Raw genomic sequence first — 20,093 nt, 5'->3', positions numbered from 1 at the left:
AATTTAATAGATATTATTATTTTTTTGTTGCAAAATGAAAAAAGTGAAGATACAGAGATAGAAAGGAAGTTGTGTGTTTGTGAGAGGTGTATGTAAGGTTTGAATAATTTGTTTGATGGAAAAGATCTCAAGAAGGATTTGTAAAGCTTAATTGTGACGGAGCTTATAAAGATACACTGGGTATAGTTGGGTGTGGTGGTCTCCTTCGTAACTCTGATGGACGATGGATACAAGGATACTCGCGTAAAATTTGAGCTTGTGACGCTCTTAGCGCTGAGATGTGGGGGATGTACTTGGGCATGAAGCTTGCATGGAGACATGATTTTCACCATCTTCAAGTGGAAAGCAACTCAAAAATGTTGGTTGATATGATCATGAGGACTGTCAAATTCAAGGGTAGACCGCCTACTTTGGTGCAGCGCATTCAAGAGCTTTTAAAGTTGAACTGGCAGATGCATTTCAATCATACATGGTGGGAGGGGAATAGAAGTGCCGATTGGCCAGCTAATTTTAGCTTTTCTCTTAATTCTTTTCAAATTCATGTTATGGAGACTCCTCCTAGTGGAATTTCCAGTCTCCTCTTTTTTATGATATTTCTGGGGCTTGCATGCCTAGGAATGTTCGTGTAAACTTGTAGTTATCTTTCTTTTTGGGCTTTGGCCCTCTTTGCCAAAAAAAAAAATTTGTTTCAATGTGGAGAGAAAATAGGAGGATAGAAAGTAAATAGAGAGAAAATTAAACAACTTCATACCATGTTTGAATAGAAGAAAAAAAAGGAGAGAAAAATTGTCTTGTTTAGTGAATGGAAAAATGAAAAGAAAGATAGTATAATCTTGTCCTCTTTCTTTCTCATTTCACATTCAAAGGAGAGAAAATAGTATAAACTATTATTTTCATTCCACACAAAGGATGAGTGCATGATATCTATGTGGGTTCAACACTCTCTCTAGTAACATTTTAACAACTAATTACAACTATTCATCATTTTTCTAAAAATAAATAAATAAAGAGCACATGCTCTCTGTGGTGGTCCATCCAATGTCCTATGTACCATGTTACCATTTTGCATTAAATTGAATGTAGGCTATAGAAGGTGATTTACATTGATATCTATATTAATGTCAAGGAAATGATGATATATTTTTGCAAGCACAGCTAATACTCACCTAAATGGTACTCTCTCCATCATATAAAAGCAATCACAATGAAAGTACAATAATTAAATGTGTATTTGTCATTCTTATTGTACATTCTAATGAATATGACTTACTTTTTTTAATTATAACTGAGTCTAAGAAAATGATATGACCAAAGCTTTCTTATTAGATGTGATCTTTATTTTTCTACTTCAATAAAATATACATATAAGACACATAAACAAATTACAATCAAATAAACCTTATATCATATATATTTGGATAAAAAAAATTAATCATTAACAAGAATGTAGTGGAAATATGTTTTCTTTGATTTTATTTGGAAATCTTTCTTGCTGCTGTAATTATCATATCAAGAGAACTCTCCATGCATGAAATGAATTTTTGCTTGTCAATAAAGTCTTTCTCCAATCCAAATGCAATTCTTAATTTTCCCATGTAGCTCATGATGGTTATGGTTAGACTCTGCAGGTCCAACAAAAAATAATATCATACAAAAATCATGATAGTAAAAATTCCATGCTATTATTTATTGGAATAAAAAATATAGTCTAAATAGTTATTTATTTGTTCTTCTTTAACCCTTTTATTAAAAAAAATATACTATGTCTTTATAAGTTTCTCCTTTCCTAATAAATTTACTACTATATTTACTACTACAGTATTATTTAGAAAAAGGTGGTCATACTTTGAGTTAAATTTGGTGGGCTCAAGTGGTATCCAAAAAGGCCACCACCATTGGAGAAAAAACCAAACAATATATAATTTTTGTTGTTGCTAATATTAGCAAAATTTATTATTCAAAAAAAGTCTTTAATAGAAAAGAATATTATTAATATGGTATATTATAAATAAATTTAAAAATCTGAGTTTTGTTGTTCTTTTTCTTTCTTGAATATGTACTTAGAACATATTCTCTTTAACATTAATGGAAAGCACATGTGAAATAATTAATAATCTATCTAATGGATCAGAAGCATCTTTCACCAGCATGGTGAAAATGATGGATATCTACCTATTTCCATAAAGTATATACATTCAATTATGAATTTAATCATTTACATACTTACCTCTGGTGGACCAACAACCATAAAATATAGTCCTTTAACAGGATGATTAGCCAAAGCCATTTGCTCCACTGGTCCAATTATGTTGGAAATTGTTGTGCTTGAATTTCTCAAAGTGTTGTATACAAATTTGGCTGATGCCTAAAAATCAGTATTAAAAATATTCCAATTAAAATAAAGTAAAGTTCTATAAAAAAAAAAAAAACAGAGAAGGAATTTACGATTCAAATTCTTTTATATAAAAGCTAAGTAGGGATTGTCTCCATCAATTAGAAGAAATGTTTAAATCCGATATTATAGTTTTAGATGTATAAAAATATACAATTCTTAAACCAGTGATAAAATTAGACCTTTCCATGCCCAATGTCATGATGTTTTTTTTATTTTTTATTTTTTATAAATTTCTTTAACAGATGATGAAAGTCTACTCAAAAAAGTTACTACTATCTTTCTCTTTATTTCACTCAAATTGAAGAGAAACTATAAATAAAAGTAAAAGGATAATTTTGTTACCAAATTTATTTTAGCAAACATTGATGTTTATATTTTATTATAAGACCGATTTAGAATTGTCGAGCCATAGAAAAGGAAGAGGATGATCCAAACTAGATTGACACCATCGGGATAAATATTGATGTATCCACCACTATTATAAATGTAAAGTGAAAAATATTGATCCGGGAGTGGTGACATAAATATATTAATAGAGAATATTATTGAGAAAAAATGGTTGATAAGAATATTGATTTTTTTTGTGTGTGTGTGTGAATGGAATATTGTTTGTACAAATTTTTTTTTTGGTCAAAAAAAGTTGTTTTAAAAGGACAAAAAAGGAACTAAGTATTGATCAAATATTTAATGATACCAACATGATTAATTTGTACTACAGTAGACATGAAATAATGACTTATAACTAAGCATAGCTACCTACCTCGGGGCCTCTCAATTTCTTCACCATATTTAAGATCATACCAGTAAGAGGTGTGGCCAAAGAATTTTTCTTCCTATTGATTTCTTTATGAGCTTCCCATATAAATTCAATTGGATTTTCATATTTTTTGTCACTTAGCTTTGGAATTGAAACATGCAAAAATGCAAATTGATTTCCCCAAGCTGAACCATTATCATTGTTTTTATTGTCAACCATCTCCTTAAGTGACTTATAACCTCCAATGTTTCTTGTATTCAATAAAACCAATGCTGTGGATTGATATTTGCTTGAATCTTGATTCATTTGGTGCATATATAACCGAATTCCAAAGAAAATTAAGCCAGCAATCACATCATTTGTGCTCTGCAATTAATTTGATGACAAAAAAAAAATCAACATTTAAGCTACTAATGAAAAAGTAACATGTGCCCTTGAGGTCACAAGTTAGCATTTGCATTAATACAAGGTTTAAATCTGTATTCATAGTTGTAATTTATGTCACTGTCTTTGTTAATATAGAAAATTGCACACATGCAATTGAAATCCCTACAATTGCAATTGTGATGCGGATTTAATTTATATGCAATGTCATCATATCTCATTAATATGAGACTTTGTTTTATTGGACCAGATGCCGAGTTTAAAAAAAAAGGATAATGTGTTATATCAGTTTCTAAAATATTTTCACAAATATCGACTATACTTATATTGATAGTGCATACCAAATAAAATAATGAAACTCTTTTTTTGAAGAGATCAAAATGATATAAAAACCAAATGACTATCCTCCCGGCACAAGGTGTACCTGAGAAGAAAGCCAAAAATTACAAGAGTATTTTAACAACAAAAACAACAATTAGCCACAACCGGCACATAAGAATGGGTTTTGGCACCAATGATGAAAACTATACTGAAAAACTAAAGCATGAGCTGTGAACCACCAAAATAATGAAACTCTTATAATAATACTTAGTTTAATTATTTCACATACCACTCCAAGTCTTGATTTCACTTCTTTGATGCGATCCATAGAGAATGAGACACTTGAGATATTAATTTTCCTTAGCTTGATATCATCCTCACATGACCTAATTGGTGTTAGATCATCTTCAACCAAACTACTTTTTAACATACTCCATCCAAAATCTGATATAGTGTCAAATACTTTGGAAAAAATTGAGGGAAATGATCTCTTGAAAAATGGTTTAGTATTGAAAATTGATTTAGGTCTAATTTTACTTGATGGTAATGTGAATGGAAGAGAAGGGTTATCAGCTCTTTCTAAACATGAAAGAAGAGCTCCCATTAGAGAGTAACCATCTCCAAGTGCATGATGAAGTTTGAATACTAAGGTACCAGCTGCATTTTTTGTTGGATATTTAATGATATGAATTTCCCAAAGTGGTCTATCTTGTGGTAAATGTTCCATTGCTATTTTTGACATATAATCATCAAGATATTCATCATAGAGTGATGATTTGCTAGTGGGAAACATAGGAATGTATACATGTTCCTCTACTTTGACATCAACTTTCTTCCATTTTTTCTCTCCATTTTGGTCCTTAATCTATTCAAGTAAGTATAGATGGTTAGTTTCCTTCATTTTAGGAAGCTTAAGAACTATGCATTGATAGTATAAAAAAGTTACATAGATGTCCAATTATGTTTCAACTTTGGTGTTTATTTCATAATATCATTTTTTTTAAAAATATCTTCATATAAAATATGATTGGATCTCTGTGCAAAAAAATTTGGTATTGCCAATGCATATAAAAAAAAAATTTAAACTCTTTATAAGATAAATTTAATTTTTTTTTTATATACTACAAGTTTAGTATTCGTGCATGTATTATTCATAAGATTGAAGACTGGATATTTAAAATAGGGAAAATATTTTGATACAACAGTTATATAATTACTGTATCAATTTTTTTTATTTGACTTGATAATTTGTACAAAAAGCTAACAATACATACTCTCTAACACAAACATTTTGACACAATTTCTTTTATTATATGAAATTTAAATGATATCCACTAAATTATGTGGATCACATATAAAAATTTGATGAAATCTATAAATTTTAACCGATAAAAAGTTGATATAACATAGCTATACTATATTTGAATAAAATTTTGACAGCTGTAAAATAAAAGAGTACATATAGAATTAATGCCGTTTTGACTAAAATATGAAACAAAAAAAATGCAGTTTAAGACTCTTCTATTATGACACTATGATTATGACTTCATAAAAAGTATGCCTCAACCTATTTCATTTTTTTTTTTGGTATAAATTAGGTAACCCAACCCTCCAAAACAAAATAAACACTCAAAACTACCACTAGTGCGTTAAATTTTTCCTTTATACTTACATTTTCAATAAAAGTCATTTCTTCAAAAAAAAAAATCAATAAATGTCATTTGAGTTAAAATTTCATCACTTGGTGATTCATGGTGAAAAAATTTCATATATGTTTTGGCCTTAAAATCATGAAATGGAGCACTAAAACATAGATGAATTTTTTTGGAACTAAGACCTAAATTTGATAATTTTACAATGACTAAAAATATATTTAAACCCTTAAAATATATATGTATATGCATGAGTGAAACATGATTGATTACTTACCATGATGGAGGAGAAACGAGGGTTGATAGGAAGGAATACATTGTTAAGAAGTGACAAGGTTTGGTTATCATCTATTGAAATTGATATTTCAGATTCTAAAACACCTAGAATGCACACACTTAAGGAAGAGCTATTCAAATATTGCCCTGTTGGACTCACAGGCTCTTCAATTTCTTCCTCAAATCCTTCCATTATCTTTGAGTATGTTCATGATTTTTTATAGAGTTAAGGTACATATATATAGTATGGGAAAGAAGAGGTAGGTATAGAGCATGTTAACATTAATTAAATATATTGGTTTGTTTGGTTTTGTTTTTAATGGTCACACTGCCAGCTTTGTCGGTTACTTAACTTACTTCACTAGTATAGTGTAGTTGGAAATACACATTTTTTTCTTCATAAAATGTGAAATACAACTTGATTCTTTTTTGAATTTTGCTTTAATCTTGTCTTTGTTTTGAGGAATGATGTTATCTATGGAAACAACAAAATGTTTTCTTATTATCACACAAAAAAATCGATCAAGATCATCTATTTTTTAGTTTTGGGCTTGAAAGGAGGGGAAAATATCCCTCACGATCATGGTAACGAAAATGGGGTTGTTAATAACCACACACAAATAATGAATATGCTGCTAAAGAATATTTTAATAGGAATGGAAGGTTAACTGAGTTGAGTTGGTAAGAGATTGACTTACGGACAAAGTCGTAGGTTCAACTACTATTGTCGGTTTGAATATCTCGTTGATGAGTAATATATATGGATCTATTAGTGTTCGTTGAGTCTTAAGACCTGCCCTAATTCTGATGAGTAGCCAGAGTTCAACTCACTAAACTTTCTTCGATAGATTTTTTTAACTAGTGTAAACACTTGGATTGATTTAAAGAACTTTTTGTATGAAATTGACAAAATAAAAGATACTGAGAATAAATTATTTAAATCGGATACAATGTTTTCACTAAAATCAGATGCAAGTCTTCCTTTAAAATAATTTTTCCACTAAGAATGATGAGATCATAATCCCATAGACCATACTCGTAAGAGAGAATGATTAAAATTATCTAAACAGGAGTATCTCATGGATATTTGAGCTTATACTTCATAATTTCTTAACAACGACATAACCTTGTATTCAAGGTTGATAAAATCGAGTTTTAACTCATAAAATGGACTGATTTCACATTTTCATGTATGAATTTTGAGTTAGTTTTTTGGTAAAATCGAATTTGTGTATAACATCGGAGTTGGACTTGATTTTACCCGAGTTAACATGTAGTAAACTCTTTGAAATCAAACAAAATACCACACGATTAACAAAATTAAACTTGTTTTTCTTTATCACAAAATTAACAATCCTTGTCGGTTCCTTAATTAGATAGGTGTTATAAGTTATCCCAAATCTTGTTTACATGTCTCATTTAAAGGTTTACAAGACAAGATTTATGAATTGTGATGATTTATAACACCTGTCTCGAGTCGAAGAATTTCACCAAGAAATAATCCATTGATGAGGTCACTCCACCTTAAGTATACCTCCAATTAAAATTTTGGCATTACTTTACATTCATAATTTAATATGAAAATATCATTTGAGCATTATAGCCATCATCAAGTGTTCCCATCTCAAGTATTCTTTCCAATCTATTGTCTAATTTGAAATTCAAAATTAAAGGTATTCACTTATCTGTTCTTAAAAAGTAGTTGTTTCAGATACATCAAACAAAAAAAAGTGGTTTAATTGCATGTTTGATCCCTTATGTTTATTTTAGTTTTCAAGTTGGTCCCTTATGTTTTAAAAGTTTCAAGTTGGTTCCTTACGTTTTAAAAGTTTCAAGTTGGTCCAAAACGTTACTCACGTTGGAATAAGTTAGTCCCTCCAATCACTTAACGTTTAAAGATTCGGGTTGACAATATGGGTGATGGAACTTAACTTATTTAGAAAATCAATTTTAAAACATTTTTTTTTAATTTTTTTTGTTTTATTAAACTCAATATCATGTCGCGGAAGGGACTAACTTATTCCAACGTGAGTAACGTTTTGGACCAAACTTTTAAAACGTAAGGGATCAATTTGAAACTTTTAAAACATAAGGGACCAACTTGAAAACTAAAATAAACATAAGGGATCAAACATGCAATTATGCCAAAAAAAAGTAGTTGTTTATGTGGATTGAGTTGGAGACATGTGTTTATAAACTAACACTATCATGGACCTCCTCAATTTTTAAATAATGTATGACTTTTTAATGTATCGGAACACTGGTTCTTTAGGAAAAGTTAAAAGGTTAAAGCTTCTCACTGACCTAATTTAATTGACAATGTTAATACTGTTAGGTTGAACATCATCATCTAAATTTAAACCTAGAATCTCGCACTTGTGTGTGAATTTTAAGTAATGTCATTTTGTCTATAGAAAAGAGAAAAAAAAACATTTGTTAGCTTTCATGTGTAGTTTATGCTATTCTTCTAGTGTTAATGTTCTGATCTCAAGACTAATTAGGGTTGCCAACGGAGCGAGCGGGGGAGCACCGCTCCTCGTCTCTGCCACCCCAAGTGTCTCACGTACCTGACGGCCCTATTCCTTGCCTCAGAATATTTTTTCCCAAACCCCACGGATCTCCATAATTTTTGCCAGGACCCATTGTTGAGGCAAAATCCCTAATTAATTTTAAAGATGATAAACTTTGATGATTAAGGAATTAATGGACTTTGATTAATTTCTTGGTATTTAACTTGTGCTCTTGAGTGTTTAAATAAGACATGAACAAGGTTTTAAATCATACCAAGATACAAGAAATCAAAGGACATTTGGATTCATGAACTAACTCTGAGGTCAGAAAGTTAATTTAAAATGTTGTTCATAGTTCAGAATGTTCAAGCAGAGTTCAGAAGGTTGTTCTTATACAAGCCCAGAAACTCAAGAACATTATCAAGAACATGAAAGGCACACGTGACATGAATAAATGTTCAGTAAAGTACATTGTCATGGATCAATCAAGCAATAAAGACATTTACAAAGTTAATGTCAAAAAGGATATTCAATGTTCATTCAAGACTATGAACATGGAAGTACTAGGAATATTCCAAAGAGGATATCATCCTAGATGTTACAATCACTGCTCTTCATTGTTGTTTCACTATTAGGATTTGATTACATCAAATGGAAGTCTTACAAATCATCCTAAGTGAAACGAAAGGAACATTCTGATGTTGAGAATGCTCAGCACAGAACATGCTTTATGAACAGTACAGTAGGTGAAAAGCAAAAAGCAAAACATAAAGGAAATATTGTCTCACTCAATCAGAGTTAGACACGTATGGAAGTTGGTACTGTACATGGACCACACAATCCCTCAAAGCATGGGCATGAAGATGCAGAATCCACTTTTATCTCTCCTGCACGCATTCCAAGGCAAATCTGGAAAGGCTTTATCCAGCAACATTATGATGTTAGTGCAAATGACACTACTCATGGATAATGCCCATAAATTCATCTGACATGCATATGATGAACCCATAAACTCATATACATTCATACATGATAAACCCAGATGATGATCATCAAGAACACAACAATATTCTGATGAATTCTCAGGAACACAACAACATTCTGATGATCAGAATGTTCGCCCAGATTTTTAAGTAAAAGCTAGTGGGGCATAGGACACATGGCATAAGACCATTGGTCGCTCTCCATCGGCTACAAGAGGTCAATACACTTTATAAATAGAAGTGGAAGGCTCAACATTACTTGCACCATTGCAAAGCATACAAGAAAACAACATAAGAGTGTTTGAAGCTTTAACAAAAAATTGATCCCACAAAGATTCCAAGAAGTCTTTAAAAGTGTGAAGCAATTCTCTCTTATCTTTTTAAAGATAAACTTCTCCCTCCATTCTTCTTCTCTTGTCTGATTTCAATCATTCAATCTCCAAACAAATTGTAAAGAAAGTCTCATCTAACTTTAGGGGTACTATAATGTTAGTTTTGAGCAGAAAGTGTAAAAGTCTAAGTGGGTAACTTAGCAAGAAGGTGCAAGCCTGCTGAGGCTTAAAGAATACAGTTGTTGTAATTGTTCAGGTGAACAATATTGTAAGGTGCAGGATTTGAGAGGTTATCTCAAGCATTATAGTGGAAACACTCACAAGATTGTGAGGAGTGGACTAACCCACATTGGGTGAACCACTATAAATCTTTATGTGTTCTTCTTCTCTTCCCTATACTCTTAATTTTCAGTATACACTACACACACAAGCATATTTATTTATTTAAGTTGCTTTTGCATAAACACTTCGGAACGTTCTGAAGTCATTCCACTAACTTAACTATTCCATGTAAACAACTTGAGAATCATTTTTTAAGTTACATGTTTAATTTTTAAAGGGACACAATTTAAAACCCCCTTCCTTGTGACTATTTTATCTATTTCACCCATCAATATAAAAATATTCAAATTCCTATTGATTTTAATCAAATTGGTGCTAAAGCAATTTAAAATCTAATCATAAAACAAATGAAGGATTAAAACATCACATTTTAAAGCAATGTATACACATTGCGTAAAAAGAAAAATAAATATAACATATAAAACACTTGAATATAAACATATAAATGTAATTTTAGTACAATTTTTGGACTGGATTTAGTAATTTAAATTTAGAGAAATTCATTATCTCTTTTTTCAAAGTTACCTAGTCATCATATGATGCATTTTCAAAGGTGTGTTTTTGCAGTGTAAAACAACCTCCTTAAAATTTGATATAGTAGTAAAAATGGAGGTGTTATTAGTATTTTTACCAAGCAACAAATAATGAATGTGATGCAAACTTGGTCCACCATAGTGTGGTTTTGCCGTAATATAAGCATATGAATTAGACTCATTATTTTCTCACTCTATTGATTTTTCATGCATCCGAACGACATAGATACTCCATAAAAAAATCCAAAATACATTAATCATTTTGGATTTTAGAATCCGAATGGGACACACGAGAAACTCATAAGGTGAAAGTCTTTTTTTGAGTCATTTAACATTCCATGTTCAACAAAAATGCATTGTTGCATACCATATTTAAAAAGACTACCAACTATTACAAAATCATTACATACCATTGAATATAAAGAAAAAATAAATATCATCTCAAGAGATTTCTTGATATAGTTGAACTGCAATGTATTCCCTCTTTTTTTATGTGGAAGTCTTTCTTGATGCTTTAATTATCATCTCAAGAGATTTCTCCACACAACACTTGATTTTTTGCTTGTCAATGAAATCTTTCTCAGAACCAAATGCAATTCTTAACTTTCCCATATAGCTCATGATCGTTACTGTGAGACTCTGCAATTGCACAAAGAAAAATACCAAAATATATGATACCAAAATGTAAAAAATAAACCTTTTAGAAAAGGAAACAATGTAAATGAATCGTCAATTTTATCCCTAAACTTCTCTAGCAATCGAACAAATTGATACTGAATCAGCAAACAACTGATCGTGAAGGTGAAAGTCCTCGATCAAGTTAATGATAGCCAAGATTGACCGATCTAAAAAAGTCAATACTAATGTGATTGAAGATTTTCAATTTTGTTGATTATTTTGAATTTTGATAATTATAAGATCGAATTATGCAACCTATACAACTTCATAGACTGAATTAGTGATTTATAAGAAAAATAATAAAAAAACGTAATAAGAATAACGGAAATGTTTGTAAACACATTTTTCGACATCGACATCAACACCGTATATACATGTCCTTTATGATTTTTACGTTGCTTTTTCTCTCTTCGGTTCCTATTGGTTTTGACATCGATGCATATTTGGATTGTATTTTATACAATGTTGAAATATGGTGTCGTTTTTCGAGTGTCTAAATAACTAAACTCTAAAGATAAAAAATTGATTTTAACATTTCAAAAGTGTAAAAACACATTTAACTGCAAGAAATCAAATACCTCAGGTGGACCAACAACCATGAAGTATAGACCTTTAACTGGATGATTAGCCAAAGCCATTTGTTCCACTGGCCCAATGATATTTGAGATTGTTGTACTTGAATTTCTTAAAGTACTGTGTACATATCTAGCTGCAGCCTGGAAACACCATTTATTAATATACAAGTTTTCAATTAAATAAACCTATGAATTAGTTTTGAAGAACACCAAATAAAAAAAAAATTAGATTTTCATACTTGTATTTTCATTTTCATGTTTGTATAATTACACCTGGCATAACATAATTAGTTGAAACAAATGACTAGTGATCATAAAATCAAGGAAGCTTAGATTATGTATAAATAGGAAAATGATGATCAAGAATAAGTATGAAGAGAATTGATGAAGTCGCTCATTCTGCCTCAAGTACTCTCTAGTAGTATAATAACCCTAAACACTTGTGCTTAGGTTCTTCTTCTATCTTTAGGTTCTAGTATTTCGATTCCCTAAATAAATTGATTGAACTTACTATCTTGATTGTAATTCCTTACGTTCAATACAATCTATATCATTCTTCTCCATTTCTTAACAATCGTTTCTACCTCTAAGGATCAAACCCTAACAGTTTGTTTACGCTTTCCCTCAAAGTCAATTCGAAAGTATATATACTCCTAAGAAATATACTTTCAAACACATGTGTTTTTTCTATAAACAGAAACGAGAAAAGAAGCTTTCTAAACAAATACATACAAAATTTGATATTTAGGTAAAACATTACATTGTATATATTTGACAATGTAAAAAACGTTTTACACATAAGATAAGATGACATTCAAATAGATGACATCATTTGAATGCATAATAATATTAGACTATATTATTTTTTTAGGGAAACCTATATAAACTTTATTTTTTTAGGGAAACCTATATAAACTTTTTATTTTTTTAGGGAAACCTATATAAACTTTTTTTATACCTATATGTGTACAACTAATTTATACTATTAGACTATAAAGTCTTCAAGGTGTAGCTCAAGTGGTTGAGCTCAAATACTATAAAAAAAGTTATTGTCAGTGTATACAAATTATATTTTTTATTTAAATTTGAAAGTCTTTTTTCTTTTTTTACAAAAAAAAAAATGACATTTATATAAAAAGAATGGAAAGCCCTCTCAATCAAATTTTTAGACATAGAAAATTAATGACATTAAATTAAGTCTAACTACCAACCTCAGGTCCTCTGAGTGTTTTCACCATATTTAAGAGCATGCCAGTAAGAGGTGTGACCAAAGAATTTTTCTTCCTGCTGATTTCTTTATGAGCTTCCCAAATAAATTCAAGTGGATTTTCAAATTTAGGATCATTAAGCTCTGGAATTGGTACATGCAAGAATGCAAATTGGTTCCCCCAAGCAGCACCATTATTGTTCTTACTAACCATTTCCTTAACAGATTTATAACCTTTGGTATTTCTTGTATTCAATAACACCAATGCTGTTGAGCTAGCTTTTCTTGATTCTTTATTAACTTCTAGCATGTATAACCGAATTCCAAAGAAAATTAATCCAGCAATCACATCATTTATGCTCTGTGAAAAAATGAGATAAAAAATCATTAATTGAGAATGTAAAATTAATTTCTAAGAATGAACAATGTTACTAGTTTAGTGCTATTAATTTGAAGAATATTTAATATTTTCTTTACACATTTTTTCTTTTTACTCCAACAACTTCACCTATAAACTCATCAATGATATGATAGTGCCATAAATTAGTGGATGCAAGGGTAGATGTAAAACAAAACAAAGAGTGTGACAGAAAAAAGAGCATTGATTCTACTCCCAAACTGAACAACTATTATTATGGGTGTACAAACTAGGCATGTATTTTATATACATAGTTTTATACTAACAATTTAAATTTATTTTTCATGTGGGATATAATTTCTAATAAAAAGGCATGATTATACTCATAATCCCTATTATAGCTAATGTATGATTTTGGTCTTTTAAATATTTTTAAAACATATGCAGTCCTCAATTGTTATAATTATGTGTCAAAAAAATGTTATAATTATATTCTTCAATCATTTTCATTTATTTAAAACTCTTAAATTCTTATAATCTATTTAAAATAATTATAATTTGAAACAATTAAATTGTTTTAAACTTTATCACACAATTTTCACTAATTAAAAAAAGAAAATGCATTCAAAATTAAGAAGTCCCAAATTGTTCCCCTTTTAATATCTTGCAATTTTTCAAAATAAAAATCATCAAGATTTCTATAAACATTTAACTTCAAAGATTTTTCATTTATCAAATCCATCATAAAACCCTAATATAATTAGGAGTTTAATTAGGACCATTTTTTTGTAATTTTTGATGTAGATAAAATTGACTGCCTCAAATAAAATTTGAGGGACCAAAACTAGATGGTTCAAAAGTATAATACCTAAGCCAAAAAATAAAATAAAAGTCCAACTTTGAGATATTTCACCTACCACTCCAAGTCTTGTTTTCACTTCTTTGATATGCTCCATAGTGAATGAAACATTTGAGATAGTAATTTGTCTAAGCTTGACATCATCAGCACGTGACCTAATTGGTGATAGATCATCTTCAATCATGCTACTTTTTACTATACTCCATCCAAAATCCAACATAGACCTAAGTGTTGAGGATAAAATAGAGGGAAATCTCTTGATGATTGCTTTGGTATTAAAAATTGACTTAGGTTTTTGACTTGATGGTAATGTGAATGGAAGAGAAGGGTTATCAGCTCTTTCTAAACATGAAAGAAGTGCTCCCATTAGAGAGTAACCATCTCCAAGTGCATGATGAAGTTTGAATACTAAGGTACCAGCTGCATTTTTTGTTGGATATTTAATAATGTGAATTTCCCATAGTGGTCTATCTTGTGGTAAATGTTCCATTGCTATTTTTGACATATAATCATCAAGATATTCATCATAGAATGAGTTGGATGATTTGTCACTTGGAAATTCAGGAACTTTAATATGTTCTTCCAAGTTAACTTCAACTTTCTTCCATTTTTTCTCTCCATCGAATTGGTCCATGATCTATTCAATCAAGTAGTCCATGGTTAGTTTTTCAATTTTTCCTAATAATAGGAAAAACTAATTGGTCTAAATAATGAGACACATTCAAACATCAACATTTTTGTTAAAAACATGCACATACATTTGTGGAAATACAATATAGTTTGTTCAATTTCATCAAAATTATATAATTTGACTAATTATAAGATTACAACTCAGCTTTTTCAAATAAATAAATAAATTAGATTACAATTCACATTTATGGTCTTATATAAAGAAATGACATTTTATGCATTAAGTATATGCACATGATATTTAAAAATGTAGATACTTGTTTAGGATAAAAAGAGATAGTCTTTAAAAGTATGGAAATATATTGTTTCATTGAATTTGTTTTTAATTTAACTTTGCATGTTTTTTTTATATTAATAAACCAACTCTTGTTTATCTATTATAATTAATTTCTACCAACTATTTGTCCGTAAAGTCTATATCAATTGGTAATGTCAAAATTGTTATATTTAACGTATTTCTCGGAACAAAGTATCAAACCTAAAACCTTGTAGTGTTAACACTTCGTCTACGGATAAAAAAAAAATACAGCACATTCTTCTTTAAAAAAAGAAATATAGTACACTAACTATTTAATATTCGAAAGGCAAAAATTCGAAACAGAAATGAATGCTGCTTCTGCTGTGGGCCAAAAAGCTCACATGATTTGCATTAATGACATTTAATAATATCTTTGAAGAAACACATATAATATGATAGAGTAATGATGTTTTGACATCCATTTGATGACAACTTTGTTGACAACCTTGTTTTTCTCACTTCTTATTGGTCAAAAACGATGGAGAGAGAAAAAGGAAGAGAGATGATAACAATATCATGTGAGTATGAGAGAGAAAGTTGTCAAAAAGTGGTTGTCAAAATATCATTTCTCAATATGATAATGACTCCTTAACAAAACGTACCTATCAATTTTAATAATTCTTTTCTCTCTCTTTACCCCAATATAATAGCATATACATGAACAAGAGCATGAACCATGCCATATCATTTCCAATTCCAACTATTGGTCCTTGCTAGATCTTGTAGTTTTTATTTTGGTCAAACTAGCTAGGTTCTTATAATTTTTTTTTAGAGTAGCATCTTATAGTTGAGAACCTCTTTGGATGAGTATCAGAGAGAGATGTGACGTCATGCCACCCATAAAAGAAAATTATAAATTAAAAAAAAATTACAATAATATTATGTATAATAGTATTAGGATGAATGATCTCACAAGTCTCATGTTGCATTTTATGTTTTCATTTCTTTCAATAAAAAGGTATTATATGTGAAGTACCTTTTTTTTAGAAAAAAAAGGGGATTTTTATGTGAAGTAATTTGTGAGATACATGTTTTAAACTTATTTAGTCTCTATAGTTACGCGCATGCTATATCCGATTCACACCAAAAAAAGATTTAAATATTTAAAGAATAACAATTTAAAAAAAAGTATATATTGAAAAAAATTAAAATTTAATGTAACATTATAAATGCCAAAAAAAACTTACATTCCACATGATGAGTCGTTTTTGAAACTATTATTTTCATTATGATACAGATTTAGCCAACATTGTAAACATGAAGTACAGATCTCCAAAGCAAAATACTACTCCAAAGTTCATAATTTCTCTATAAACAATTTTTTTTAAACAAAGCACACACATAAACAATATTGAGATATTTTGTACCTAAAACATAATATTAAGATGTAGAAAGAGATATTAAAATGTGCCAAAAAATAAAGGATGTGACTGAAGTTAATACTACTTAATAATAAACATGATTTGACCAAAAAAAAAATTAACATGATTAATATAGATAAAAATGTATTTTAAAATAAAAGAAATATATTACCATGATGGAGGAGAAACGTGTGTTAATGGGAAGGAAGATATCTTGAAGCAATTCAAAGGTAGAAATGTGTGTTAATGGAGTTGAAAATTCTAAAACACCTAAAATGTATATACAAAGGGAAGAGCTATTCAAATATTGTCCTGTGGGACTCACTGGCTCTGTAATTTCTTCTTCAAACCCTTCCATATTTTTCTTTCACTATTTTAACTATATAAATAAAATATAAAAAATATTAATAAGCTAGTTGAATTGTAGAATGAGTTTGTGCTGTTGAAATTTGAGTTGGTGTGTTGGGGTAGATATATACAATGGGAAGTAAGAGAGAGAAGGGAAAGTATTCTTGGCATTAATTAAATACTACGGGTTGTTTGCCCTTATTTAATGGTCACACAGCTTGCATCCCTACCCTTGGCGGTCCTTAATGTACTTGCACTGGTGTAGGGAAATGGCAGATTTTCTGGTAGATCCAGCTTTGAATAAATATACATTTCTTTTTGACAAAGCATTCAATATATACCTAATGTGTGTTTAATTGTGATAATTTTGTGTTAATTCTCTAGTTTTTAAAGAAATGAGTCGTAGTAACATCGAGTTTGATTGGGAATAAACGAAGTCTGATCAAGAATTGTTCAACTTAGAAATCAAACTCGAATACTCTCAAATGATTCGTTCTTCAATAGGGTTTATAACTATTTGAGTTCAATCAGTTAGTTAACCGTGATAATGTTTAAATTACTAAAATTCTTTGATAAATTTACTTGTATATTATTAACCAACCAACAAGGACATCACATATATATATGGTAGGAGTTGAACTCGGGTCATTAATTACATAGTACTACGAATCAATTATTTATTAACTAGATCAACTTTTACTGGTTTTATCTATTGGGAAATGCTAACCAGTGCCGTGCCTCCAGGGCACTGGTTAAGGAGTCAAATACATTAATATTTTGCATTAAAAGTTGTGTATTCAATGCATTAACCCTTGCTAAGGAAATGGGTCATACTAATATGGAGTTTGATTAGGAATAAATTAAGTATGTTTAAGAATTGTTCAACCTAGGAATTGAACTTGAATTTTCTTAAAAATTTGTTTTTTGATGGAGCTTATTAACTATTTGAGTTCAATCACTTGGTTAATCGCAATAATGTTGAATTACTGACAAATTTAGTTGTGTTGGATTTATAAGGTTAGAGTAGATCTAATGATAAAATTTACTTGCATATTACTTACCAACCAACAAGGTCATCACATATAGTATACATTAGGAGCTAAACTCATGTCTTTAATTACATAGTACTATTACTTATTAATTAAATCAACCTTTATTGGTTTATCTATTACTCATTCTTTCCCGCAATATAAGAATAAATTAATCAATTAATATGATTCCTAAACTATCAATATCTCATCATTTAATCTATAAAATATTAAAATCAACTAAAAGGTCACTAAACTGTATATTCTCTCATGTACTATTTAATCCCCCATTAAATAAAACTTGTTGGTTTAATGATAGTTTAAAGGCTAAATTGATGTACTTTTCATAGTATAGGGACCTTTAAGTTGATTTTAATAGTAAAAGAACTAAATTGGTAAGGTATTTATTCTGCAATATGAATCAAGTTATTAAAATACTAATAATTTCTAATTTTCACCCCATTAATGAACAATAATTTTATAAAATAAGTCGTAGTTTTTATAAAATCTACCAAATTAACTATATTTTTTATTTCATATGTTTTTCGTTTTATATTGTGGGACAGAGTCTCAAAGGAACGCATCCTTTTTAAATATGATATTTTCTTTTAAAACAAGTTGTATCGTTTTCTATTAAATTTTGAATTAGATTAATAATTTTTTTACTAATGTCGTCCGTTTTATATTGTGGGACAGAGTCTCAAAGGAACGCATCCTTTTTAAATATGATATTTTCTTTTAAAACAAGTTGTATCGTTTTCTATTAAATTTTGAATTAGATTAATAATTTTTTGGGTTAAATATATTTTTGGTCCCTATAAATATGTCAATTTTTCGTTTTAGTCCCTCTAAAATTTTCCTTCGACTTTTAGTCCCTATAAAATTGTCAATCATCACTTTTGGTCCCTCTTTTAAAGTAAAATCATATGTAAAATTCATATTTTTGAATAAAATTTTGCAGAAAAATGTATAATATTATAAGGATCTTTCCCAAAAAAAATTAGAATTTTTTACCAAAACATGAATTAAATATGAATTTTTATACTTTTTATGGTAAACAATTCATATTTAATTTATGTTTTGTTAAAAAAATTCTAAATAATTTTGGGAGTGATTTTTACAATATTCTATGCATTTCTGCGTGGTTTCATTAAAAAACATAAAAATTAATTAAAAATAGGGACTAAAACTAGGGATTGAAAATTTTATAAGGACTAAAAGTTGAAGAAATTTTTTGGAGGGACTAAAACGAAAAGATGGTATATTTATAGGGACCAAAAACATATTTAACCCTATTTTTTTTTTTTACTAATATTAGTTTTAAGGAAAATGCTAAAGAGTGCCCTTAGAGCATTGGTTAAAAGAACAATAATAGAAATATTGTGTTGGAAATTATGAATAGTGATGAATTCAACTTATTAAAAGTTTAAAAGTTGTAGCTTTCAATGTAAAACTACTATTTTTGTTTCCTTAACAAATGTCCTAAGGGCACTTATTAGTAAGACCTTTGTTTTAAATAGGTGGTAGCGGATTCGGCCCTTGTTTATGCGTATGAAGAAAATTTATTTAGAGGGAGAATCATTATATTAAGGAAAATGTTAACTTGTGCCCTTAGGACACATGCTAAGAATTCCACTAATAGAAATTATTTCTTGAAAATTGTGTTAATTTATTTCTCAAAATGTTTAATATTAATTTTTTTTCAATAAATTTTTACCATTAATGGAATGAAATAAATGTTTAACATGTGCACTAAAGAAACAAGTTAACATGACCCTTATATTAAATATTCTATAAGTTTTTCGACAGAGATTAATCAATATTAAATAACAATAAAAGCTTCATATAAAAAACATACAGTAAAAAAAGAAACACCCAACTAATGAATGTAACACAAATTTAATAACCGGCCTTTTTCCTTTTCTCTTGTGAGCCGTCACAAAAACCCTAGTTTTTTCCCCTTCATCCACCAAAGAAGGGTGATTTATGGTCAATTTTTGACCCAAAATCACCCCCTCTAACTCGTTGTTCTATTTCCCTTTTATTGAAATAATTGATTTTCACATCAATTTCGTTTTATTTTGTGATTTTGTCGTCTTCGTGCGACGTTGGTTGTTCGTCGTCTTTGTGCGACGTTGTTTGTTTTTCTTGTTTCTCTCAGGTATTTGATCGCTTTAGATTGTCAGATCAGCTTCGATCCAGTGCA

General features: G+C 29.2%; 2 protein-coding genes across 2 annotated transcripts; both read right to left on the bottom strand.

Annotated features, from left to right (window-relative positions):
- Positions 1-1,300: 1,300 nt before the first annotated feature.
- LOC146913093 (wax ester synthase/diacylglycerol acyltransferase 4-like) lies at positions 1,301-5,997 on the bottom strand. The gene is made up of 5 exons (XM_085716343.1): positions 5,787-5,997; positions 4,147-4,722; positions 3,156-3,518; positions 2,228-2,365; positions 1,301-1,622 (listed from the first exon to the last, which is right to left on the bottom strand). Exons 1-5 carry the CDS (start codon positions 5,976-5,978, stop codon positions 1,473-1,475), a joined length of 1,419 nt encoding a protein of 472 aa, XP_085572469.1. The 5' UTR covers positions 5,979-5,997; the 3' UTR covers positions 1,301-1,472.
- A 4,660-nt stretch (positions 5,998-10,657) lies between these two features.
- On the bottom strand, positions 10,658-17,031 carry LOC146913092 (wax ester synthase/diacylglycerol acyltransferase 4-like). The gene is made up of 5 exons (XM_085716342.1): positions 16,684-17,031; positions 14,221-14,799; positions 12,950-13,306; positions 11,742-11,879; positions 10,658-11,124 (listed from the first exon to the last, which is right to left on the bottom strand). Exons 1-5 carry the CDS (start codon positions 16,867-16,869, stop codon positions 10,975-10,977), a joined length of 1,410 nt encoding a protein of 469 aa, XP_085572468.1. The 5' UTR covers positions 16,870-17,031; the 3' UTR covers positions 10,658-10,974.
- Positions 17,032-20,093: the final 3,062 nt, after the last annotated feature.

The sequence above is a fragment of the Medicago sativa genome, chromosome 6 (assembly GCF_051527215.1).
Source record: "Medicago sativa cultivar Bolivia chromosome 6, Bolivia_mono, whole genome shotgun sequence".
In the NCBI taxonomy this organism is placed as follows: Eukaryota; Viridiplantae; Streptophyta; class Magnoliopsida; order Fabales; family Fabaceae; genus Medicago; species Medicago sativa.
Note: the sequence above shows the minus strand (reverse complement) of the source record. Positions and strands in the feature narration are given on the sequence as shown.